The following is a 25,136-nucleotide window of genomic DNA, read 5'->3' as shown; positions in this document are numbered from 1 at the left end:
GCTTACGCAGCACCGGCCGGGCTCAGCCCTGAGCAGCGCGGCTGGCAAGGAGCGGCGGCGGCGGCGGCTCTGCCTGCGCCGGGACAGGCCCGGCGGGGCGTACGGATGGGGATGGCGTGGCACGGAGATCCCCCGGCTCCTCGCAGCGAGGGCATGGGCAGCCTCAATCACAGCCCACCCCCCCCACGCGCATCCCCGGCAAAGGGGGGAACTCGGCCCCACGTCGCCGATGCCGCTTCCCAGCTCCTCACAGCCGCGGTGCCAAGCCCGTAAAAATTTGGGAAGCCACCTCAGACCTCCCACAAACCACCTGAGCTATGCCAAGCCCCGTCCCCACCCAGCCGGGGCAGAGCACATGCAACCCTCCCAGCCCCCGGTGCGCCGCGACTCGGGGAGCTGGAACGGGGTGCCCCAGAAGCCCCCCTCCCCACCAGCATTGCTTTGCAGGAGCCTCCCCAAAGCCCTACAGCTCCTGCCCCTCCGCCGAGCCGCGAGACAAATTGAGCTTTGCAGCCCGCTGCCCAGGAGCGGGCAGGGTCCCCAGGCGCTGAGGACCCTTGGGTGCCATAGGGCTGTCCCCAACTAACGGGGGTCCCAGCAGGGCCCCGCAGCAGAGCCAAAAGCAGTCGCTGGGTTTAAGGCTGCGGCAGGAGGGAGGACAAGCGTCCCCCGACCAGGGGAAGGGGGGCCTGGGGGAGGCATGAGGGACGCAGCGGGGACTATGCTACGGAGCAGGGGTCCGGCGGCGAGCAGCCTCCCCAGCGCATGGCCAGCGGCAAGGAGCATCCCGGCGGGGAGAGTCAGGGCTGGGCAGTCCGGCTCCCGGGGGTTGTCCTCACAGGCCAAGGAAGTCCTCCTTCCGAAACCCCTTCTGCAAGGAGACAGGCCACCCGTCACACGGGGGGGGACGCCAGCGCCGTCACCGTTCCTGCCCGAGGACACCCCCGCCTGTGCCTCGCTGGGCGGTGGGAGCGCAAACACGAACCCGCTCTGCTCGGGCACCGACGGAGCCACGCTGTCCCCACGGTGGGCACGTGGCTGTCCCCACCCCACTGGCGCAGGTGCCACCGCAAGGACGATGCTCTGGGGACGTCCCCAGCCCTTCAGGAAGGGGAGGCATGGAGCTGGGGCCCATCGTATGCCTGGAAGCATTTGGGTGGCGTGGCTTTCCGGGGTGAAGCCCCTGGCCTTGACTCGCTCAGGATCCACCCCGGGATCCACCCCGCGATCCCGCCGGCCGGAGGAGGCACTGGAGGGTGGTACATACCATCTTGAAGTCCCGGTGGAGCTTGGTGTATTGCCACATGTTGCCCAGGAGGCTGGCTGCTGCTCTGGAGGACTTCTCGTTGTCCGAGCTGGGACAGGGATAGGATGCAATGAGCTTTAGGTACCGCTGGCCACAGGACGGTGCCCATCAGCCCGAGGATACCACCCCAGAAGGGCCCAGAGGGGCTGAGGACTTAGCGCTGGTGGGAAGAGGCACAAGACTAAAGGCTGGAGCCCACCGCAACGGGCAGGGTGGCAAGCGCTTCTGGCAGGAGAGGCGAGAAGCACCCAGATGGGAAGAAGGTGGCTGCAGCAATGGGCAACCCCATGGTGGGGACGCATGGTGGGCCGTCCTGAGGAGGCGGCAAAGGGGTGGGAAGGTGGCCATGAGGCCACCCTGAGCTGCTCTGGGGACTCCCAACACCAAGCCTTGGGAAGGGAGACTGGTTGTGACCCTCTTCCACCTTGCTGGACCAGGGGAGGAAGGGGAGAGCAGGACTGGAGCCCAGGTCAGAGCTGGGATGGCAGAGTGGACAGGGAGCTCCTACCTGTCCCTTCTCTTCTTGATGTAGAAGAGCTTCCTGAGGCCGTCAAAGTACACGATGTCACGGGCAGCCATGGGGCTCTCCACCACCAGGTTGTTGAGGACTGCGATGATGTTCACAATGACATCGGTGGGCGGCGCCTTGTCCCCGATGCTCCCCGGCAGCTTCTCGATCAAGTGGCTGACCACCTTGGTCGCTGGTGGGCAAAGGTATCACGTCAGGGCTGGTGGCCAGACCCAGGGGACACGCGGCAGCCTGGGGATGAACCCTGCAACCTCCCGGGGGCAATGAGGGCACAGAGGGCCCAGCCAAGGGCCTGCAGGGCAGCAGCAGGGACATCTTCAAGCCCTTTGCTCTCTGGAGTCTCTGCTGAGACCCCCTGGCACCTGGAGTTGGTGGGAGAGGAGTTGGGGTATGGGGCAAAGCCAAGGGAGATGGTGGGGTTGGAGGCAGAGCAGAACGCGGTGGGGGTGTTTGGTTACTGGGGACGGACCGGCCACCGCGCACTCGGCTGTGAGCGGGGATGCAGCAGGCAGGAAAGTGCTGAGACATGGCTGGAGGTAACCGGAGGACAGAGCAAGGAGGAAAAGGGCGGAGGGCATCCATCGGGCTCCTCCTCGCAACCCTGGCCCTGCCCGTCCCTCCCTGGCACTCACACATCTCGTCCTTGTTGCGGGCATGGCGGGACAGGTTGCGGATGAGCCCCGTCAGGGAGCGCAGCTGGTGGTGGTCGGCGGTGCGGACGCGGTCCAGCACAGGGTTCAGGATGCGCTCCTGCTCCAGGGCCAGCCGGCTCAGCACGCCCGCCCACTGCCAAGGCAAACACCCGCTTGGAGACACCCGCCACGGACCCACCGGCTGCCTCCTCCTCCCACCCTATCTTCCTCCTCCTCCTCCTCTTGCTCAACGGGGCCCGGGCAGGGTGACCCATGCCCAGGTGGTGAGTAGCACGACGGCCACGTCCCCCACCCAGGAGAGGCTGGTGCCAACCCTCAGGGAGGTGCATCCCCTCCCCGGGCACAGCTGTGGCTGGCTGGGCGGTGGGGACAAGCAGGCAAGACGGGACAAGCCCTGGGGGACGGTCCCCTCCCGTGCCCTCACCCTGCGGTCCCCGGCGGTGATGTTCTGCAGGGCGCCCGAGGCCGCCTCCGTTGTGTGCTTGTTGAGCTCGCAGCGCTGCAGCAGCCGGTTGTAGATGCCCCACGATCTGTGGGTTCCAGAGCCACTCCATGCCCTTGGGGTCCTTGGAGACCTCCGTGAAGGTGACGATGTCGGCGTTCAGGTAGTGCTGCGGGGACAGGGGCGGCACGGTTAGACTCACGGGGGATGTCCCCTCTGCAGCATCCCTCGCTGCTGGTTTTTCCCTTTTCCCTGCGTGCCTGGCCTCAACCATTGGGCAGGCTCCGTGCTGGCAGCGATCCGGCAGGTCACCCCAGCTGCGTCACGCCCCGTGGCACGGCAAAGCGGGGGTTCGGCACCCTAATTCACCCCCACACACCTGATTCACCCTGCGCTGAGCTCACCCGCGTGTCCCACCCATCAGCTGAGGCCGGCGTCCACCTCCGCCCCGGCGCCACCTCCACCGCCAGCTGCTTCCCAGCACCAGCCCCGCCCCAGGCGACACGGCCGCCCGCGTTGCCCACCGCTTCCCAGCCGCTGACCTCCCGTGCTTTCTTGCTCTGGGGGCTGAAGCAGCCCACCAGCTCCCCCGTCACCGTGCTGCTGTTATTCCTCCGGTGGCCTTCCAAGCGCTGGAGGGAGGACGGGGGCATTTCGTCGTACAGGCGGTAGGAGAGGTTGCGCAGGAACGCAGACGGCGTTCTCCACGCTCTGCGGGGAAGGGAGATGGGACATGAGGCTGTCGGTCCTTGTGCCGCCTGCCAGGGCATCTCCAGCTGGCATCTCCCCTGGGGCACGATCCCATGGGGCTCTGTGGCCAGAATCACCCCGATGACACCAGCGGTGCCCCACTGTGCCCAGTAAGCCCAGACGGCGCCAGACTGGTTTTCCCACCATCACATGAAGACGTGCCTTTGCACCATGATGGACAGGCGGATGCCAGGAAGGGAGCTGCACCCCATCTGAGGGCACCCAAACCCTACCAGCACTCGGCGCCCGGGGCTCACCTTGTCCTCTGACTTGCCCACTTCCAGGGAGCTGTTCACATAGTGGATCATGGAGTCCACCAGCCCGTGGCACTCGCGCATCTTCTGCCGAGTCTGCTGGCTGGCAGAGCTGAGATTTCTGCATGGGGAACGCGGGTCCGTCACGGCGAGAAGGGGCTTCCCCACAGCCACCCCCTCCTGCCACTGGGCACCACCCCACGCGGGGAGGGCAGCCAATACCCCTCTCGTGGGGCTGACCAGGCTTTGCCTTGATGCACAAGCGCCGCAAGGGATGGAGACCCCAGAAACGAGCCCTGGGGACCTTGCTCCCTACGTATACAGCACAGGTGGTGCCTCTTCCTCCACCCAAACCTTCACCCACAGTGAGAGGGCCGGAGCCGGCCCAGAGCAGGTACCTGAGGAAGCCCGTGGAGTTGTAGAAGATCTCCGCCTCTGAGGGGTTCTGCTGGATGACACCCCGAGCCCCCCAGCCCGGAGAGGGGGACCAGGACCAGGTCCGTGATCTGCTCCAGCGTGTCCCGGGCCAGGCGATCCTTCAGGTTGTCACTGGAGGAGAGGTTCCACAGGATCCCTGAGCAGAGGGGGATCCTCAGTCCCAGGAATGGCTGGAGAGCACGTCCACCCCGACTCACCTCCCCGGGGGGCTCGTGCCGACCACCCGCAGCCAGGAGCAGCCACGGGATGGGATGGGTGACAATGATGCCAAGAGGTCATCCCCGTGAAGCATCATCCCAGCCTTACTCATGGGGTGGGGGCACCACATGCCACCCCAAGGGAGGAGGACCCCTGCCCACCCCTGCCACTGTCTCCAAACCTGTGACGTTCTTGCGGAGCTCGTCGTCGGGCTCCCGCAGCGTCCGCATGAGCTCGTAGATGCCGTTCTCCTCCACCAGCGCCAGCTTGTTCTCGGCGTTGTCGTAGATGAGGTTGCGCATGGCGCCCGTGGCATGGCGCTGCACCTCCTGGTTGGGGCTGTTGAACAGCTTCACCAGCTTGGGCATGGCCTGGAGGCTGCGGGCCTGGGAGGGGAGAGCCCGGCTGGGTTAAGCTGTCCAGCCGCTCTCCCATTCGGCTGGGGCTCCCGCCATCTCCTCCACCCTCCCTGGGGTGCCCCACCACAGCAGAGGCGCTGGGACAGCCCCTTCCCTCTTGGCGCCTGGGTGCTCACCTGCTTCTTGGCATTGCTGTCGCTGTAGCATTTGTGCTGGAGGTAGGCAGCGCCCAGGACCTGCAGGTTGGGGTCGCTGGCTATCAGGTATTTCACTGCGGAGGGCAGGTCGATGTCATCAAACCTGGAAAGCCACAGGTAGGTGAGGAAGAGCCCGAGCAGAGCATCCCATGGGGGTCCTCCACCTCTGCGTCCCACCATGTCCCGCAGCTCAGAGGAGACACATCAACCCATCTCCCTCCCCACCGTTCTTGGGACGCGGGACTCCAGCCCCAGCTGAACGAGCACCTTCCTACCCTCACGTCTCAGGATGCGTCCACGAGAGGAACTAAGGCTGCACGCAGGACACACTTGAAGGTCAACCCATGCCACGGCCCATCACTACGGGGCCAAATTGTGTCCACCATCTCACCCCTCCTCCTGCATCCCTTGCAGCAAGGTAACGCCAGGCAAGAGATGGAAGGTTTTGCCCTCAACCGGCCAAGTGACTACGGTGGGGACAAGGACTACGGCGGGGACAAGGACTACGGCAGTGCCGGGCCAGCCCTGTTGGCACTCACCCCCCCGACTGGTGGCTGAGCAGCGTGCTGTGCCCGTTGTACATCTCCATGGCACGCTGGTCCTGGAGGTGGTGGCTGGACTCGGCCAGGCTGCGCACGGAGGGCGCGCGGGAGCTGTGCTCCATCATCCCCATGTACGAGCTCCCGAGGCCTGCCTGCGAGGATGCCTGGATGCTGGATGCGAAGGAGCCGGTGCTAAGCCGCGACCGGTTGTTGCTCTGGAAGCGCTGGAGCGTGCGCATGGCGGGTGCCCGGATGGTGCGGCTCTGGGTCACCTCGCCACCCTCCAGCCAGTCGGAAGCGGCCTTGGCGGCGGAGCCGGCGCTCATCTGCCTCTCGAAGGTGTAGGAGCGGGTGAAGCCGCCGTTGCCTTGGCTTTTGTAGAGGGGACGGTGACCCACGGAGTCCAGCTGCTCCGAGATGACGCTGTATCGGTCGTCTGCGATGGCGGTGGGCTGGAGTGGCCCGTCGGCCAGCCGCAGGGAGTGCAGCGAGAGGGTGTCAAAGTTCTGCCGGGGCCGGTAGTTGCGCTCGTGGAAGGAGCTAGGTCGCGGCGAGGTGCTGGTGGCTTGCGACATGGCGTAGCCGGTGCTGTAGCCCCGGGTCTTTGCCAGGCCCCCGTTGCTGATGGTCGCCATCCGCTTGTGCGGGGTGAGGTCCACCGCTGAGCGCGAGGACCAGCTGCTGCCCTTCAGGGTGCCAAAATCCTTCTTGGCCAGCGGCTGATAGAGCTGCGGGGGGGAAAAGCGTGGGGTGAGGGGGTGCCCGCGAGCCTGTCCCTCCATCCCCACCACGGGGAGAGGCAAGGATGGAGCCAAGAGCCTCCCTTGGCACAACCAAAGCTACAGCCAGCGGCTGGGTCTCCGCCGGCATCCCCAGCTGCCGCGGTGATAGGCGCCGGCGCGGGGTGGGGGACGAACCCCCCGGGTACGTACCGAGGCTTTGGAGTCCAAGCCATTGCTCTGGGAGCGGGAGCTGAAGGAGGAGCGCAGGGTCGTGCCGTACTGACCTCCTGCGGGATGGAGACCGAGGGGCTAGCGTGAGCACCGGGGCGGCCGAAGGGGTGGTCTTGGGGACCGAAGGGGTGGTCTTGGGGACCCAAGATCCTCCCAAACTCATCCCGGGGGGATCTGCTTCAGAACCCACGGCAGTGCCAGCGGCGCTGAGGGGGACGAGGGAGCGGGAGGACGCTGCCTTCGCCTGCCTGCCGGCAACGGGGAGCAGGTGAGGCAGCAGCAGCGCTGAGCGGCGGCCTCCCTGCCTTCCACGGTGCCCTGGCAGCCATGGGGGTAATCGCCACCTTGGCGGGAACGCGGCGGCTCAGCTCAGCCCCCTCTGCCATAGCCAGATCGGCAGCTCCGGCATCCCCCCCCCCCCCCAAAAGCCAGTCTGGGCTCCACCACCCTGGGCACCGGACCCCAGCAAGGACCCGGCCGCCCCACTGCACCCCACGCCGCCCTCCCGCCTCGCCACCACCCTTGGGCTGCCAGCGAGGACGGGGCCGCCGCCAGCACCGGCGGTGACGGGAGCGTGACTCACGCCTGCGCCCGGGGCGGCCCTCGGGGTGCCGAGGGGAAGCCGCTCCCCGCCGCCGAGGTCTCCCAACGCCTTGGATCGAGGGGGGCTTGGCGAAACCCCGCCGCCGGTGCCGGGCGAAGCAGCGGGGCGGAGGCGGCGAGCGCAGACGTTAAATGGAGGAGCTTGGAGCCCGGCCAGCGGCGCCGCTCAAAGGCTGGGGAGGACGGGGAGGGATCGGCCAGGGTGAGAAAAACCTCCCCCTCCAGCCCAAAGTGGGGTGTGGGACCCCCCCCAGTGCAAATCCCCCCCCCCACGCCCCCGGGGGCGGGTTGGGAAACTGAGGCACGACCCCCACGCGCGGCGAAACGAGCCCACGCTGGGGCCGTGCCGCCCCCGTCCCCGGTGCTGGGGGTGCGGCGGGGGGCTCGGCCGGGGTCGGGGGCAACCCCAGCCCCAAGCCAGGGCGTGAGCCAAAGGCCGGCACCGGCCGAGGGGCTCCCACCGCCCGTTTCGACGCGTGCGCCCGGGGGGCTCCAGGGGTTCTCCCACCTCTGCCGCCGTCGGCGTGGTCGGGGGCTTCGGGGCGGGCGGCCGCTTGCCCCCTCAGCATCATGCGGATGCGGACCTGCTCCTGGACGCGGGCGCTGCGTAGCCGCTGGGCCTCGGCCGCCTCCCGGCTCCTGCCGTCCAGCTGCCGGTCCGAGGGCAAGGCCAGCGAGCAGACGCCGGCCTCGGGCTGCAGGGCGGACAGCAAGAAGGTGTTGGTCTCCTGCATGGCGGCGGTGTGGGAGCGGAGGCGAGCAAGGCCGCCCTGTGCAGGTGAGCGTGGCGGCGGCGGCTTCCCTGAGCCGTAGGGAGGCACCCGACCCGCCCCGCCGCCGCCACGCCTCGGCCACCGCCGCCGGCGGGAAGGAGGGGGCCACACCGGGCCCCCGCCGCCGCCACCCGCCACCGCCGGAGGTGGAGGCACCCGGGGGTGACCTCGCGGGGACGAGGGCGCGAGGGAGGCGGACGGCCCTGGGGGGGCCGGGGTGGTCGTACCTGCGGCCCCACCGGGGAGAGCCAGGTCCCCCCCCAGGCAGCCTCCCCATTGACCCCCAGGCTCCTGGGCAGCCCCACCAGCGAGCCCCAGACCCCCACATTGTCCCTCTGGCAAGACCCAGACCCCCGCATGGCCTCCCAGGAGAGCCCTGGACCCCCACATTGTCCCTCTGGCAAGCCCCGGACCCCTGCATGGCCCCACCAGTGAGCCCCAGACCCCCACATTGTCCCTCTGGCGAGCCCCGGACCCCCCGCATGGCCTCCCAGGAAAGCCCCAGACCCCCACGTTGTCCCTCTGGCAAGACCCAGACCCTTGCATGGCCTCCCAGGAAAGCCCCAGACCCCGACATTGTCCCTCTGGCGAGCCCCGGACCCCTGCATGGCCCCACCAGTGAGCCCCAGACCCCTGCGTTGTCACCCCAACAAGCCCAAGACCCCCAGGCTACCTCCCTGGAGAGCCCCGGATCTCCGGGCAAGCTCCCCAGCCAGCCCTGGGCCCCCGCATGGCCCCACCAGCAAACCCCAGACCCCCAAATTGTCCCTCTGGTGAGCCCCGGACCCCCACATGGGCTCCCAGGAGAGCCCTGGACCCCCACATTGTCCCTCTGGCGAGCCCCAGACCCCCGCATGGCCCCACCAGCAAGCCCCAGACCCCCAAACTGCCCCTCTGGCGAGCCCCGGACCCCCGCACGGCCTCCCAGGAGAGCCCCGGCCCCTCGGGCAGCCCCACCGCTGACCCCAGCCTCCTCGGGCTGCCCACCAAAACCCCTCGGGGCGGGGGGGCAGCTCGCCGAAGGGCCGGAGCGGGGGCTAATTGGCGGTAATTACTGGCCAGGGCCTCCCTGCTTTGCTTTTCAAATCAGCCAGGGAATTAAAAAAACAACAACAATAATAATAAAATTCAAAAAAAGGGGGCAGCTCAGCGCCAGCAGGCCCAGTAGTAATGAACACGGGGTGACTCAGCCGCTGCCACGGCACAGGTACTAATTAGGCTCGCCCCACCCGCTGAGCCGCCCCGGCCGACCTCGGCATGGCCGGGGTGGGGGACGCCACGTACCCCCCACCCCACTGTGCTCAGGAACGCTCCCGAAATCCCCACAGCGTTGTTTCACGCCGCTCGCCCTCAGCCCCTGACTCACTAACTGAGCTGCTCACTCCTGAACCGAGTTGTGCCTGTTCTCAGCCACGCCCGGGCACTCAGGCTCTGCCCCTGCTTGTGGGCACGGGGCGTTTCGCCCGGCGGCTCCAGCACGGCACATCAGCCAGAGAAGCCGGTGCTGGCTTTGGCCATTTGAAGGCGAGCGTGGCGACGCGGCCTTGGCTCTGCAGCGAGCCGCGGCTCGGCGTCACCGCTCTGAACCCGCCCGGCAGAAGCGTTACGGGCTTCGCTGGCCGGGCCTTGCGACACCCGGTGATGACAGCACCGGGATGGCTTTTGTGCTTTGTGAGGAGGGTGAAAAGGGCGGCTGTCCCTGAGGAATGTGCCGCCGTCAGCAGGAGCAGCGGCGGATGCCGGGGTGGGGTAGCGAGAGCAGCGGGCCAGCGTTTTGGGGTGACGGTCCCTACTTTGACGGCCTCCCCAAACCCCAGCGGGCTGCAAACCCCGGTGCCACCATCGCATCGTGCCTGGGGACCAAGGCGGGGACCCACCTCCCCTGCTCGGGGACTTCACGCGTTTACTGGGAGCCTCCCCTTCGCCTAGGGGTCACGCCAGGCCCTTTTGGGGTACAGCACCCACAAGCCCCCCCCTTCTTCTCCAACCCCGGCACCACCCACACAGGGAGCGTCGGTGGGTGCACCAAGTTTGGCAGAGCCCAACGGGGCGCTCCCAACCCTCCCGGCCTGGATGAATCACGGGTTCCCCCCCGGGAGCAGGCGGGGAGGGCGGTTCGCTCCCGTGCAAGCCGATGCCTGCCCACCGTCCCCGTGCCAGGCGCCGAGGGGCTTGGGGACAGCCCCGGGACCCCCTCCAGCCCCGGGACCCCCTCCAGCCCCGGGGGACGAAAGGGCTCCCAGGCACGGCCCCGAGCCCGCTGGCAGCCCCGCTCCCCCCGGCTCTGCCTCCCTTCCCAGCCCCCATTGTGACACTGCCCTGCAGCTCAAAAATGGAAATTGGGGGGTCACGGGGGGGGTTGGAGGGGTTTGAGGGGGGTTTGAAGCCGAAACCAGGAGCACCCGCCTCGTAAAGTGGCTCGTTAATAGGGGAAGTGTTGGATGGGAGCGGGGATGCGCTGGGATGCTTAAAAAGCAGCAAATTGGCACAAAAACCCCCCACATTTGGAACAAAATTGGGGGATTCCTGAGGGGATCCGGCCGTGATCAGGGCGACGCAGGGTTAAATAAACTCGGTCTGGGGGTCCCTAAATCGGTCGCTGACCCCCCAGCCTAGAGGCGCCCGTATCCCTTCCTCTGTGGGGTGACAGAGCCACGTCCCCACAGAGACCCCAGCTCCCGGGTGCGCGTTGTCCTCTCCCACCCCCTGAGCACCGCTGAGCGCCTGTCCCCAAAACCGGGTCCCCAGGGAAGCCTGCGGCTGCCGGTGCCACCGGCGTTTCAGGCAGGGAGTGGCCAACGCGGCACCACGCAGCCTGGCCGCAGCGTACATGTGCCGAGAGCCACGCTGGGGAAACTGAGGCACGAGGAGAGGAGGGGAAAGCGGGGGGGGGGAAAGCCTTTTGGCCAAAGCTGGGCAGGAGCAGGCAGCTGCTGGATCCGGCAGCCGCACGGTCCCTGTGCACCCAGGGCACGAGGACTGGTGGCGGGGCGGTGGCCACCGGCTTCCCCCGGGGACCCGCGTCGGGGACAGCCACGGCGATGGGTGCGGGACCGGCCGGCACGTACCTTGTTGGGTGGCCCCGGAGGGCCGTTGCCCTGCAGCATCCTCCCGGGCAGGCGGGTGCACCCCTGGGTGCTACACGGGCACCCCGGCACGGGGGTGGGCGATGCCGTCTGCGGCGGGGCCGGTGCGGGGGGCGTGGGGCCAAGGCGCGGGCCCGCCCCGGCAGCTTACCCAACCAGTCTCTTCGCCGTTGTTTTGCATGTGCGCTGGAAACACGCTCGCCTCGCAGCCAAGTTTGCGCGTTCGGGGCTTGCGGCGGCTCCACAAAAAGCCTCGGCACGGCCGCGATGCCAGCGGGGTGCCCAGGGGACCCAGCCGCCCCATCTCGGGCAGCGGAGCCGCGTTCTCGGCTGCCTTCGTGATGCTCCAAAAAAATCACCATTGGTCCCCACCACCGTGGCCGTGGTCCAACGTGTCCTTTCCACCGCATCCCCTTGAACCCCTCCAGCCCGGGGCACCCATGGGTGCCACAAGGAGGATTTTGGGGCTGCCAAAAGAAGACGGAGGGGAGGCAGAGCTGGGGAGGGGGGTTGGGGTAAGGGGGGCTCCCCTGGGCCCCGGGGGTTCATAGGGAGCGTGTTTGCATGTGTGGGATGGAGCAGGAGCCCTTTGAAGCCAGATAAGCCGAGAGGGAGCGTTTGAAACGGGCCAAACCAGTTTGGGGGCCATCGCTTCCACCAGCACCACAGCCCGGGCTCCACGCCGCACCCGGCGCTCGCTGCCGGGGGGGTCACCTCTCGGCAGCCCCCAAAGCCCAGCGCGGGGCAAGAGGCTGCCCCGGACCCTCCACCCGGCCACTGCTGTCACGCTTGGCCCGTTCTCAGCCTGGAGGTGTCGGGGAGGCTCCCGTGCTCCCCCTCGCCCTCCACGACCCCTCGCTCGGCCCCACGGCCATGGCAGCCCTATAGCGAGGCTGCTCGGGGCTGGCGTTCACCTCCGCCGCCCCGAACAAGCCCCAGCGCCTTCGCCAGCATCCCCCCGGGGCAGGGCGAGCCGCCCGGCGATTGCCTCGCCCCAGCACCGCGGTTGCTGCTCTGAAAGCGGGGACCTGCCTGCACCCCGCTGTCACTTGGGGCTCCAACGCCTGGCCGGGGAGAGGCTCCCTGCCCTCCCGGCGGTCCCTGTGAGCAAAACTGGAGAAACAAAAACCCTCCGGACTCTTGCTACCGGCGCTGCGCCCAGCAGACACCATCGCCAGCTCCAAATCGTTCCCAGCGGGGCTGGAGCAGTGCGTCCAGTGGGGATGGGGCTGGTGGCACCAGTCCCTTCCAGCATCAGCTCTGCATCTGGCCGAGCCCCGTGCCGGCTCCGATGCCGGCAGCTCTGCGAGCTCGCCCAGCTGGGAAGCTGCTGGAAAAGTCGTGCCTAAGGAAAAGCGGCTTTAGGGATCCCGCTGCTGGCCCCGGGGGACTGCGGGGCCACCCGCCCTGCCCGGCACTTCTTAGCCCACAGGCCAACTCCTGGCACAGTGGGCAGAGACCTCGCCCACAACAAAGCGCTTCCAAAGTGCTGGAAAAAACAGGCAGCGTGGAGAGAAAAACCCGCTGCCTGCCCAAGACTGTCCCCTCCCGGCAAATCCCGGGGCCAGTAGTACCAAATTTGGGGTAAAAAGCCCCCAGAGCCTCAGATTGCAGCTGTTTTCTGATGGTAAGCACGTTGCCGAGCCCACCGCCTCCATCCTCAGCCCAAAACTCAGCAGATGCTCAAACAGAGCCCGGGGGATGCAGACGGGGAATAAAACGCTCGGGGCCAGAAATTCCGGGGCTATTTCAGCTCTCCCCGGGGTGCTCACGGTTGTTGAAAGCTCACGGCGGAGGGCAACAAGGACACGGAGGTCGCAGCCCAGGGGATTTGCAGGGACAGGGCGACCGGGTTGAGGAGCAGGAGCTCGCGGCAGCCAGGCCCGTGGCAAAGCGGGTTTGCTGGAGCCCACGAGGTGCTGCGTGCAGCCGGGCACGTCCCCGTGCAAGGGGAAAAGGTGAGCAGAGAGCCAGGGGAGACACGGCCGTCCTGTGAACAAGAGTGCAAGGGCGCGCGGGAGCAGCTCATGGCTCTCCCCACAGCTCGGCAGCCCCGGGGGGCATCGGGGAGAGCCCCCCACGCAGCGTGTGGGGTGCAGGCAGCTGCCCGGGTGGAGCCCAGCTGCGGGGCGGAGGCTCAGCAACCTCCCTGCAAGCCTGGGCGTGCGTCCGGGCATCAAAAACACGGCTGCTGCCTCCTCCTCCTCGCTGCACAAAACAGCGAAGGGGCCCCTTGCGACACCGCTGCCGCCTGCTCCCACTGAAGAGAGCGGATCCTTGCCCCGTACCCGTCCTCCTCTTCCTCCTCGGTCCCACCGGGAGCCCTGCCTGGGGGTTTCTGACCTTTCCTCCCAGCGCCAGCCGGGCTCAGCCCAACGCTTCCACCGGCACGCTCCCCGGCGAGCTCCCCGTGAGCACCGGGCACGGCTGCTCCCTCCTGCGGGGCATGCCACGGGGTCAGGGCTTCCCGAGCCCTCCGGGGCATTACAAACAGCAGCGGTGATTTCGAGCGGGCAAAAGCGTCCTCCCAGCCCGCACGGCCACCGGCCACGGCCAAGGGACTTGGGAGGGGCGAGGGACAGAGGCCAACCTGGCTTCTCGTGCCCTACACCCGGCTGGGGACCGTATGCCAAGGCACGAGGGCGATGGAGGGGAAGGAAATCCCAGCCAAGACATTGATTTTATTTTTCAAGAATAAAAAAGAAAAAAACCAAAAAAAACCCCAAAACAGACAAAACTTCCTGAAAACAGCTTCCTACCTTATAATTTCACAGAAATTAGCTTGGAAACGTCATTTGCTCTCCCCCTGCTCCTGTACCTGCTGCGGGCTCTGCCCTTTCCCACCCCAACCCAGCCCCCCGGGCGCAGGCAATGCCAGCCCGTGGTGCCAAGGGGCTCTGCCCCCCATGCTGTGCGGCCGCCGGCCGCCGTGGCGTGGCCCCGTGCGGCAGGGCAGAGCGGGACCCCTCTGCCCCCGCCGCGGTGGCTCCGCGGGTCCCCGGGAGGGGAGCAGGAGGGTTTGGGCAGCCCCCCCTGCCCCGCCCCAAAAGCTCAGCTCTCCAACCTGGCACAGGGACAAGGAATTTTGGGAGGAGCGACCCAGCAAAGGGGCTGCAGAGCGAGCGCGGCCGTGAGCTGGGGTACCGCTTTTCCGCCTCCGGCATCACCGGCCCGGCACAGCCCCCAGGGACTCACCGGCTCCGGGGATCAGCCCCGGCGGCTTTACCCCTCCCGACAGCAGGACGCCCGTTGTCCCGATGCTAATGAGTTAATAAATTCATTTCTGACTAAGAAATTAGACCCTTAAGAAAAAAATCACCACCCGCTTTCACCCTCCCCGCTCCCCCCTCCCCTCCCCAAAATAACCGCGGTTCGTTTAGGGGTGCCCTCCGTGCCGGCACCAAGGCGCGTTGGCAGAGGTCGGGGACGGCCGGGTGCCGGCAGCGGCTTGGCTCCGGTGGGCACGGGGCGGTCGGCAGCTGCGGGCCGGGCTCGGGGCGCTAGTCCTTGGGTGGCTTCTTGCTGCGGGCGTTCCACATGCCGCGCTTGGAGTGGTAGTAATGGTAAAAGTTCCTGAGACGCAAGCGCTCCACCTCCAGCCCGCTCTGAAGGACCCTGCAGCCAGACGGAGGGACGGCCGCTCAGGGAATGGAGGGGACGGCCGCCGCGCTCCTAAAGGGAGGCTTTGCCCCGTCCCCGCCGCCTCGCCCCAGCCTTTAGCCAGCTGGATGGAGGGGAGGGGGTGTTTCCCAGGGGATGCGCCCAAATCCGTGCGGCCAGCCCTGCCCTGGGGGGGTTACGGGGCTGCCGGAACCCCCAGCCTCACCTGTCCAGGAGCTCCCAGTCCTCCCCACCCCAGCGGTCTCTGAACTCCTCCGTGTTCATCCCTCCCACGCGGTCGAAGTCCGACTTGTAGATGCCGAAGAGGCCGAAGCCGTTCACCTCCCAGTAGCCTGGAGGAGGGAGAGCAATGAGGCCAATGGTGCAGGGGGACCCCCAAATCCCCAGCCATCACCTCTGCGCTCTCCCCCCGACCTGGGAGCCACGAGAACGCCCCATCCCAACCCCTCTTCCCACCACGGGTCTGTCCCCACCACCACCACCACCTCCCGTGGGGGTGCACTGGTGACAGACTGGTTTTGGGGGGGCATCACACCCAGCGCGCCTCAAGCACCCTCGGGCTTGAATCCCATCTTTGCCAGAGCAAAACGAACCCATCCTCCCCGCACAGCTGAGCCCAGCTGGGACCCAAACCCAGCGCCGCAGCTCTCCCGGGGCAGGCGGGGGACGTTTTCCAGCCGGAAAAGCGTCACGGCAGACGGGACCCCCCTTACCGTTGGGCTCCCGCGGGGAGCTGCCGCAGCTCAGCCTCATGACGATGGGCGCGTAGGCCAGCTTCCCTTCCACGCAGTGCTTCCGGATGCTGTCCAGGATATTGGGGGGGAAATGGATGTGCAGGTCGCAGAGGAACACGATGCTGTGACCGTCCTGGGAGGGGAGGAACAGACACAGGCGGGAGGATCAGGGCGAAACAGCTCCGGGAGAGAAGCCAAGGCGAGAGCCGATTCCTCTCCACCGGCTCACCTCGACCGTGTCCACGCCAGCCTGCAGCCCGGCCGAGCGCTCGAAGTTCCCCGTACGCCGCAGGTACTGGTAGCTGAGGAGAGAGGACAGGGGATCGGTGCTGGTGACCAAAAGGGACACAGCCAAGAGGGGGTCAGGGACCATCAGCAAGGAGAGGGGACCTGCTCAGGAAGGGGGTCAGCGCCTACAACTCATGCCGAGGGTCCCCCCACGGAGGCAGAGGAGGTTTCTGCATCCCCGTCTCCTCCTGGGAAACAAGTTTAAACACCCAGAAAGGAGGAGGAGGAGGGGGCAGCGAGGCAGAGCCCCGTGCCGGGCTGGGGAAGGAGCAGGAGGTTGTGCCAGCACCAGGACGGCCCCGTCCCACCGCGGGGAGCCCCGCAGACCCCCTGAGGCAGCCTCAGGGAGAGCAGGGTGGGACCGGGAGCTTGTGCGGGGTGGCTTACCGGGGCAGTCGGGCATCCTGTAGGGCTTTCTCGACATCCATGTCGTCGCTGTCAAAGTCCACCAGGATGACGTTGAAGTTGGCATCCTTCGTAGCCCCGTACAGGCGGGCCATGTCCGAGATGAACTGCTGGACCCAGCGGGCTTGGTTCTTCACTGCCAGACACAGCCACAAACGTCCCTCAGGCTCATCGCGGGGTCCCAAGAGCACCCCCTCCCCAACCAAACCAACACCCCTTCTGATGAGAAGCAGTAACCTCAGCATCTCATGAGAGGAGAGAACCTCATCGCCCTTGGGCCAGCCTGGAGGATGCAACCGGGGAGCGAAGGGGTTGCCTTCCTCCCGCTGGAGGATGCTGAGGGCAGAGGGAGCAGCAGACACCCCGGAGAGACGCATTCTGCTGTCACCTACCAGGTACCACGAAGTGCACCATGACATCCTGCTTCCAGCTGAGCCGCAGGGGCCGGCACAGGACAGGTCTTCCGTAGAGGATGCTCCAGGTGCTCGGCTGGGGCTCGGTGGCCCCCAGGGCCGGCCCTTCGGGGTTGGCCTCGGCGCTGTCGTCCTGCTTGCCCTGGTGCAAGAGGACGTATACGTACTCGGAGAGCCGCACCGTCTGCTGGCCCCGCTCTGCCAGCTCCAGCTCCAGCAGGTAGCGGTTCCCCCGGGCCGTGTCCCGACGCTTCTCCACGTTGACGATCCTCAGGAGGGTGTAGATGCTACGGGGAAAGGAGCCGCACTTGAAAGCGCCGTCACTGTGAGCTCTGGTCCCCACAGCTCCCTTGCTCGTAGGGTTGGCCTGAACCCCGCCCCAACTCACTCAGCCCCAAGGAGCCAAGCGGGGCAAAGGCATCTCCTCCCAACCTCCTGCCCATGCCCCGCTCCCTCCCTACCCTCCATTCTTCTCATTGAGCTTCTCCATGTACTGTGCCACCACGTCGACGACCTCGCTCTCGCTCAGCTGCAGGTTGCCCGACACATTGCAGCGCAGGTCATTCCAGTCGGAGCGCAGGAGCTCGAAGTCCACCGAGCTGACGCTGAACGTCCTCTGCCAGTTGATGGAGTCCTCCAGCCAGCTCTGCTGCAGCTCCCCGGTCTCGTAGCTGTAGTCCGACACCTCTTCTTCCTCCTCCTCCTCTTCCTCCTGGCCCTTTCCCTCCTCCTGTTGGGATGTCGTCGTTTCTGACATCTTCAGAAAGGATGTCACCCGCGTCCCCTCCGAGTGGGTCGCCTCAGAGGAGTTGTAATTGGTGGTGGCCGCTGTCCTGCCCGGGGCAGGAGTCATGTCCTCACGGGTCTCCCTACTGAAGAGCCCTTCGGTCCCCAGGGCGAGGAGGCTGGGCAGCGCCTGCCACTCAGTCCCCAGCTTGGACGGACGTTCCCACCTCCTGCCGCCCGCCCCGCCCGCTCTTCCGCCTGGCAGGGTCCTTCTCCTTGGAGATGTTGCTCAGGAGCCAGGGGGTCCGGCGGCCAGGGACAGCACGGAGCCTGCTGGAGGTGGCAGGATGCTTCTGAGGGGTCCTGGAGCGAAGATGGACTTTCTTCAGAGGTTTCGGGTAAAGAAAGATGCCAGGGAAGACCGGCTCCTGGGCCGGGGCTTTGCGCTTCCCGGGCTGCAGCCTGGTCACGTAGACCTTCTCCTGGGCTTTCCGGGGCTTTTTGTCCTCCCTGGGTGCCACAGGCTTGCTGGGACCTGGCGTTTTGGCTTTGCCACCGAAGATGGGAACAGAGAGGTGGGGTTGGAGGCTCAGAGCCCCGGCATGCTTCGAAGATGCCAGCAGCCCCAGTTCATCCTCCTCGCCCTCGCTGGGATCCTGGGGTAACCAACTGAGCATCCGCCCATGGACCTGCTCTGCTGTGGGGCCCACGTCCTCCTCGCCGCGGAGGTCCTCGGGGACGGCCGCCGGGCTAGTGCTGGCCTGGCGGGACGTGCCCCATCTTCCCGGCTGCCCAGGCGTGCTCGCCTCGTGCCGGGCCTGACCCTGCTTGCGGCGAAAGCTGTAATAATCCAGATCGTCTCCGTAATCCCCGGCGACCGGCGGGGTCTCTTTCCCTTTGGCTCTGGGTACCGGCCCAGAGCTCTTCTTGGCTTCGGGAGGTGGGTCTGTGGGCTCAGGGCTGTCCACTGCTTCCTCCTCCTCCTCATCCTCGAGGAAATCTAGGGAGTAAAGCCAGAGATAAATACCCCGAGGGTCCCGGCTACTCAGCACACCCCCCTGCAGCGTGCTGGCCCAAGACAAGGAGGCAAAGCTTGTCTCCAGCAAGAGATCAACCTGCGCACGGCCGCTGGGCAAGGGAGGCTGAGAGCCGGCGGGCACCGACCGACGCTCACCAGGGCTGGCAGCTCCAGGCTCTGCCCGTTAGCCCCTCCAAACTTTGCCCGCATCTTGGCACCACTCTTATTTCATCCGGGAGCAAACCAAGCCTGCCAGGGCTTTGCCGGGCTGCAAACCGACGGCAAGGCAAGCTCTGAACACCCCAGCGCCTGCGGGTCCCCGTCAGCATCCCCGGACTCCACGCCAGGCACGGTCATATCCTGCTGCCCACTGAGCAGGCCAACCCAGGAGACGTGGATACACGGCTTCAAAGCAGCAGGGAGAGTGAATCCCACCCCTAGCACCCCTCTTCCCACATCCCGCAGCGCTCGGTGGCTGAGCCGAGTGGGATGCGTGACCACAGAGCGCACGGGACTGCTCGGAGGCAAGCTGCTCCACGCAGCCCTGCCCTCCTCAAGCCCCCTGGCATCGCTGGAGGCATCCCAATGAGCCGCAGCTCCGAGCGGACGGGCTGGCGCGTGAGGATGCCGGGTGCTCAGCCCCGTGCCAAGCTGCTGAGAGATGCCCAAAAAGCTGCCAGCGGGGAGCGGTGACTCACTGTCTGGGTTGAGGAAGAGAAATGCTCGCTGGCGTGGATCCTCCTCCTCCTCATCCATCTTCATGTACTTATAAAAACCAAACCTGGGAGACAGAGGAAAGATGAGGTCCCGGAGATAAGGGAGGGGTGTACGCGCGAAGGGACGTGCTCGCACACACGTGAGCCCGCGTGTGCGTAGGGAGGAACATCCCCAGCTGCAGCGCAAGCACCTGGGCACAGCCCGGCTCCGAAGGGAGCTGGGATTCCCAAAATCCAGGAGCACTGCCAGGTCTCAAGCTGCTACATGCCTGAGAGATGGGAAAAGAGCCAGCCTGGAGGTGGCCCTTCCACAGGGGACGGAGCGTGGGGACACACAGCTGAGGATGCGTCATCTCAGCGCCGCTTCTCCAGCTCTCCGAGTGCCCCGTTGACATCAGCCCCTTCCTCCCCCTCCATGTGCCACCCCCAAATACCGGCCCCCCCAACCCTTACTTCTCCAGGTAGAGGGGAGACTCCCTGTAGAAGCACTTGTTCTCCGTCTCCATGTGAGTGAGGCGTGTGAAGTCGTTGGGGTACACAAATGAGAGGTAGACCTGGGGAGATGACCATGCCACCATCACGCCGGTGCAGAGGAGGCTCGCTCCGAGGAATCCAGGGCCAGCAGGGCTAGGAGCCGTGGACCCGAGGCCACTGGCATGGCCCCTCAACACCAAGGTGACCCCCAGCATCTCAAACACCCCACGGAGCTTTTAACCCAAACGCTTTTGGGTCAAGATGGGGAAGCTCAGCCTGATCCTTCAGCGAGGGATGTTTTCTCCTGGGTTTTAACCAGGTGGAAACATCCCTGCCCTGGGGTGGGGGCAAAGCGCTTTGCTTCGCCACGTCTCCCATGGGAGCGTGACCCCATCCCTGTTGCAGACACTTACAAATTGCAGGCCCTGGTAGCGGGCGATGGGGAAGTCCTTCACCACGTAGGTGGGGCTGTAGGCACAGGGCACCAGCACGTTCTCCACTCGAGAGGCCTCGATGGCAGGGGCTGAGGAGAAGCAGCCGCAGCTCAGCCCCAAGCCGTGCCCCACCACCCCCCCAGAGCCCAGCCCATCCCATCTTGCCCCCCTGTAGACCCCAGCAGAGATGCCCTCCACCCAAGTGATGGGCAGAAGGTAGGAGGGATGGCCTGGGTGCCTGTGGCAGCCAGGTCCTGCCTTTTTCCTCCCCAAAACCCCAGGGAGATGTGCGAGGGTCCGGTGCCAGCCACTTACTGAGGAAGAAGGTGTCCCTGGGGTCAGACTTCAGCATGTCAGCCCCGTGCTCGTCTTGCTGTGCCTCCCAGAGGTAGCTCCCGCTGTGGCTGGCCAAGGTCTGCGGGATGTGCTCCACGTGGTTCATCTTCAGGGACGATTCATCTGAAGAAGGCAAGGACAGGGGCTGAACCCCACGGGCATATGCATACGGAGCGCTGCCCCAGCAGCATCCTCCAAGGTGGCACTTCCCAACATTTCCATCCCTCCCACCAAGAGGGCTCGGCGGATTGTGGATTCCTCCTGCTCCCGGGGGAACAAGGGGAGCCGATGCGTTTGCACGAGGGCAAACCCAGCTCCTCCGGCCCCCTCACACGCTCACGGACCCCATGACTAATCAGCCTAATGATTATTGCCATCAACTAATGAGCACCAGGAGGACAAGGGTACAGCTGATCTCAGGCAGGCAGCCGGGCTCCGATTACAGCACCGCGCACCACGCTCAAAGACAAGGGGCGGGAACGCTTGGGGGCTTTGACTCCCAAGGACACAGGAATTAAACCGTGAACGTTCTTCCCCGTAGAGGTGCAGGTAAATGCCACATGAGCTGGTTTCGCCTCCTGTTCAGGGATGAGGGCGGCACGTTGTCCTTGGCTACCAACCAGCCCCCAGACCTCCCTGAGGGAGGTCACCTTGCTCCGGTCACCTTGGCCGTGCTCAGAGCTGCCTGCCCCAAGCCCCGAGGGTGCACGCTTTCCAGGCAGCCCTGCCTGCTGCAGAGCTGCGGGGAAGCAGGCAGGTCCTGAAGCAAACACGACTCCCTTTCCCGAGCCCCAAATTCTTCTGCTTGCAGCAGGGAAGGGCTCCCCAGACGCCTCCGTGCAGCTGGCTGAGGTTGGGCTGCAACCCCGGAAAAGCCCATAGGGAGGGAAGGAAGGAAGGAAGGAGGACGCTCTGCGTGCTGCTGGCATCCCCCGCGCCACAGGGATGCGCTCCCCACGGGTGATGTGGCTTCGCCCCGGGATGCTGCTGGGGTCTGAGGGAGCCAGGAAGTGGGAAAGAGAAGCGGAAAGAGCCGGCGCTGATGGATAGCTGTCTGGGGGCAGAATTTATCTACGCTCCATCCATCTCATGGGCACCTGCATCAATACCAGCCATACCCCTCCATCGCTCCTCTCCCCATTGATCCCGCCTGTTGCCTGTCCCCTCCCGCCTTATCGACACCTTCCAGGGCATGTTGATGACCAGTCCTCCAGCGTATCGAGCACTGGGGCAGGACCCATCTATCAAGTCCTTTCTCGCTGCCAGGGAAGGGGCAGGAAGCAGAAGATCTATAGATTTAATTAAACCTTGCACCATCCATCCCTGCTTACGCGACAGCTCCTCATAACTCAGGGCCAGGCCAAGGAGCCAGCCCTCCGCGGTCTCATTAGCCGGGACGAGGCTGGAGCACCAGGAGAGCCGCGTTTCCATGGTGCATCACTTCGGCATCCCATTTTTAGGAGGGTCGCAGCACGCTCCCGGCATCAACCCTACCCACCGCAGCCCCCTGCCTCCTCCCTTACACCCAGCAGAAGCTCTGGGGGGCGTTGAGAGGCTGAGATCTTTCCCCAGGATCTGATTTCCTGGGATCTGGTTTCCTTCCCGGGCTCTGGTGCCGTCTCTCCCCGGCTGCACCAACACGTACAGCCCCCTCGAGAGCTTGCTTGCCGTGGCTGCCGGCGGGCACGCGTGGCCCTTACCTGTGTACAGAGAGATGTAGGAGGAGTCGATCACTTCAAACTTCAAGCTGGGGAGGAAAACTCGCCACTAGGAAAAAACAAGAGGAAAAGCAGAATGAGTGGGAGGGTGGCAGGGGTTCAGGATGCAGTTGCCCAACCCCAGGCACCCTAGGATGGGTCCTCCCCCATCCTCAGCTCCCAGGAATTTGCCTGCGCTGATCCCAGCCCCGACCTTGCAGGGGAGGAACAAGGGAGAGGACTGATCCTGCCCCAGCACAGGCGCAGGCCCATCTCCTGCCTCCACCCCAGGCGATTTGGGATTAGCAGGCACCCCTGCGCGGTCAGAACGGGGAAGGCTCGCGGAGCTGGGACACGGGCTCATGCTGCTTCCCTCTCGGGACCCCCGCACGGCCCCCCGCGGTCCCCTGCGCCAGGCAGGCCAGACCCAGCCCCGCACCAGCGGCGGCATCAGGAACATCACGGGAGGCAGCAGAGCCAAGCGCCCTGCCCCAGGGGGGAGTGACGATGCAGGGGCACGGGGCAGCTTCTCCGCACGCCGACCTCGGGAACGGAGCAGGGAGGCCACGGCACCCACCACGGACCGGAGCCAAACCTGACCGGTGCCGCGTGAACGCACGTTAGCAGCAGATGAGTTTGCATTGACCTAAGAGGGGTCTTCCTAGCTGCCCGCACTGATTTAACTACGTGCGCTTTAAAAGCGCGTCTCCAGGCTTTGTCCGGACAAGCCCTTAAATACCCACAGGGAGAGACGCATTAGGGTCCTGCTTTTTTGTTGTTGTTGTTTCTTTCTGAAGATCTGAAAGGCTTCCCTCCCTCCCTCCAGCAAAAAAAAAAATATGTCTCCCCCGTCTATTTGTTTTTCGCAGCAAAAATGCAGATCGTATCGGCAGGGACCGAGATGGAAGCCTAGGAAGGCGAGGCTGAGCGACTGGGAGGAGAGAGCCAGCGAGGAAGGGCTGTTGTCAGCCTCTCCGATGCGTTGCTGGCACAAGTTTGACTCCAGTGATTAATGACTGCTTGGGAGAAAGGAAACCTTTGCTAACAAGCCAACATCATCCCCTCCCAAAGACAGCCCAAGCTCCCAGCACACACGCTCCAGGCTTTGCCAGGGTTGTGCAGCCAAGGCAGACAAGTTCAGATTTGAAACTCATGGTATCTCCAAGGGGGAAAAGAAAAAAGGGACCCACCCCATCACCTCGGCCACCTCTCCGTCTCTCCCACCTCTGACCCTGGGGTGCAAGCCAGCAAGGTGGGCTGCCACTGGCACACGGGGTCCTGGGAACTGCCTGCTCCGGTACACCGTCTGGGCTCTCCTTGCCCATGGCCACGGGCTCCTCAGAGAAGAAGCCCACGGGGGACCTTTCTCCCTCTGCCAGCCCTTCTGCAGAAGGCCAAGGAGAAAGGAGAAGGGATGGGCTGGCCGCGCAGAGCTGGGTGTACTAGCGTCGCTGGAGCCCAGGGTGGAGGGGCTGCTCCGTTAGCATCCATTACGGGAGCACATCAGCAAGGCAGGAGCACAAGTGAGGGACAGGAGGGTCTTTAGCTCCCGAAAGGCCATCGGCACGAAAGGATTGATAAGCACGGAGGAAAGCAGGCATCCTGCGCAGGAATAGCCCACGGAGATGGGCCCAGATCCATCAGAGCGACGCTGACTCCATCTCCTCTGCAGACTGAGCCGCTGGCAGCCATGGAAGGGGGGAAATCGTAGCTTTGCTCCACGATAAAGCATTTTAAGGCACATCGGGAAAAGCCCTGGCACCAGCTCTTGACAGGACAAGCCTTGAAAGGAGCACAGCGCGGGGGCATTTACTCACGCCAACTTCCACGTGGTCTGAGCCTCGGTCATCTTGTTTGTGGAGCAGCTCAAAGTAGTAGCGTCTGGAGGACATGAGGCTGTGCAAGAGGGGGAAGAGCCGGTTAGAAATCATTGCTGAGCTGACTGCTACCACTGCCGGGGTGATGGAAGCTCCCCTGCTAGAGGAGCCATCTCAGGAAACCCTCTCTGTCTTGCTCGCACATGGCTAAGCCTTCATGGGGCAAGGAGACAGGCAGTGTGGTGTGGGTATCTGCTCCCCCATCCCACTGCTGAGAACCTTCAAGAGATCGGGGGGATCCCCCGTCCCCACCTCATCATGTGCAGAGGTGGCTGCAGCCCCCAACACCTCCAAGCCATGGACCTGGGGGAATGGTTGGTGGAGCTCCTGTCCAGCCCAGACCCCACGTGCCTTTTGGGAAGAGACCACAGCCCAGGTCTGCTCCTGGGAGGGGGAACTGGTCAGAGCCAGCGTGGAGCCAGCAGCTCTGTCTCCCCGACTCCATCCACCTGGAAGGGGCAGCAGGAGCAAGGACACACTTACCGCAGAGGCTTAGAGACTTGCGAGCTGAATTTGGTGAACTCTCCTGGCGCCGTCCACTCGGTGCCCAGCTGAGGGAAGGACGAAGGAGCACGTGAGACCCCCGGGGACAGCACGGGCCAAGCGGGCATGAGGCCCAAACCCCACCAGGCCGTGAGAATTCTCTCCTCCACCTCCATCGGGCACTATGCCATGCTGCAGAAAGGCTCTTCGGGCAGCAGGATATCCCAGGGGCTCTATCCCAGGGCCTGCTTGTCCCCAGCTGGTGGCACTCCTGCCACAAGAACTTGTCACCGGCCAACGCCACCAAGGTCCCAAAAATGCATGGGTCTGATGGACCACGGGGCTTCCAGTTATAGGAGATAACACCAAGAAAATCCAGGAGCAAATATTAAACCTCCTATTCTGGGACATAAGCTGGTCTTTGGTAGCTACAACTAGGATGGGACCAAGGGGCAGATGGGCCTTCAGAAGCCAAACCAGGCCTGGCCAGGGGCAGAGATGGGAACAGGCTGAAATAGCCCGGCATTTCCCAAGGGAGCAAAGAAGCAGGAGAGCTGCCTCTGGCAAAGTCACGCACGGGCCCCGCACACTCCCTTTAAGAGCTGTTGCAGCAGAGGGACTTGTAGGAGGGAGAATTTGCGGTGGCTAAAGAGCGCCCGTGGGTTTGAAACGTCGTTAATTGAGCGCTAGGGATCCCCAAAAGGCGCTCAGGATGGTTAACAGCACACTGGGAGCAAGGCACCCCGAGGGAGGAGATGCCCTCAGTGGGAGCTCGAGCATCCCTGGTGCGGGGAATGGTGCGGGGAAAATCACCAGGGAAAGGTCAAGCAC

The 25,136-nt window shown here is 65.3% G+C and overlaps 2 protein-coding genes across 2 annotated transcripts in view; both read right to left on the bottom strand.

Annotated features, from left to right (window-relative positions):
- Positions 1–835: 835 nt before the first annotated feature.
- PKP3 (plakophilin 3) lies at positions 836–11,104 on the bottom strand. Its single transcript, XM_075712807.1, is given in 17 exon segments — positions 836–871; positions 1,268–1,355; positions 1,815–2,007; positions 2,468–2,621; positions 2,913–3,011; positions 3,013–3,099; positions 3,473–3,616; positions 3,618–3,641; positions 3,938–4,055; positions 4,333–4,394; positions 4,396–4,508; positions 4,752–4,956; positions 5,106–5,229; positions 5,666–6,396; positions 6,601–6,677; positions 7,733–7,919; positions 11,066–11,104. Coding segments are annotated over 17 exon segments (2,481 nt in total).
- A 3,479-nt stretch (positions 11,105–14,583) lies between these two features.
- Positions 14,584–25,136, bottom strand: part of B4GALNT4 (beta-1,4-N-acetyl-galactosaminyltransferase 4) — a 32,001-nt gene continuing 21,448 nt past the window's right edge. Inside the window, 15 exon segments of the mRNA XM_075712710.1 lie at positions 14,584–14,698; positions 14,910–15,036; positions 15,418–15,571; positions 15,668–15,740; positions 16,114–16,267; positions 16,524–16,831; positions 17,006–17,517; positions 17,519–18,270; positions 18,987–19,069; positions 19,458–19,558; positions 19,892–20,001; positions 20,228–20,371; positions 21,949–22,015; positions 23,763–23,841; positions 24,306–24,373. Coding sequence (XP_075568825.1) covers positions 14,584–14,698; positions 14,910–15,036; positions 15,418–15,571; positions 15,668–15,740; positions 16,114–16,267; positions 16,524–16,831; positions 17,006–17,517; positions 17,519–18,270; positions 18,987–19,069; positions 19,458–19,558; positions 19,892–20,001; positions 20,228–20,371; positions 21,949–22,015; positions 23,763–23,841; positions 24,306–24,373 — 2,847 coding nt within the window.

Source organism: Pelecanus crispus, chromosome 6, assembly GCF_030463565.1.
Source record: "Pelecanus crispus isolate bPelCri1 chromosome 6, bPelCri1.pri, whole genome shotgun sequence".
Lineage (NCBI taxonomy): Eukaryota > Metazoa > Chordata > Aves > Pelecaniformes > Pelecanidae > Pelecanus > Pelecanus crispus.
The sequence above is the reverse complement of the archived record's forward strand: the minus strand, read 5'-3'. Positions and strand labels throughout refer to the sequence as shown.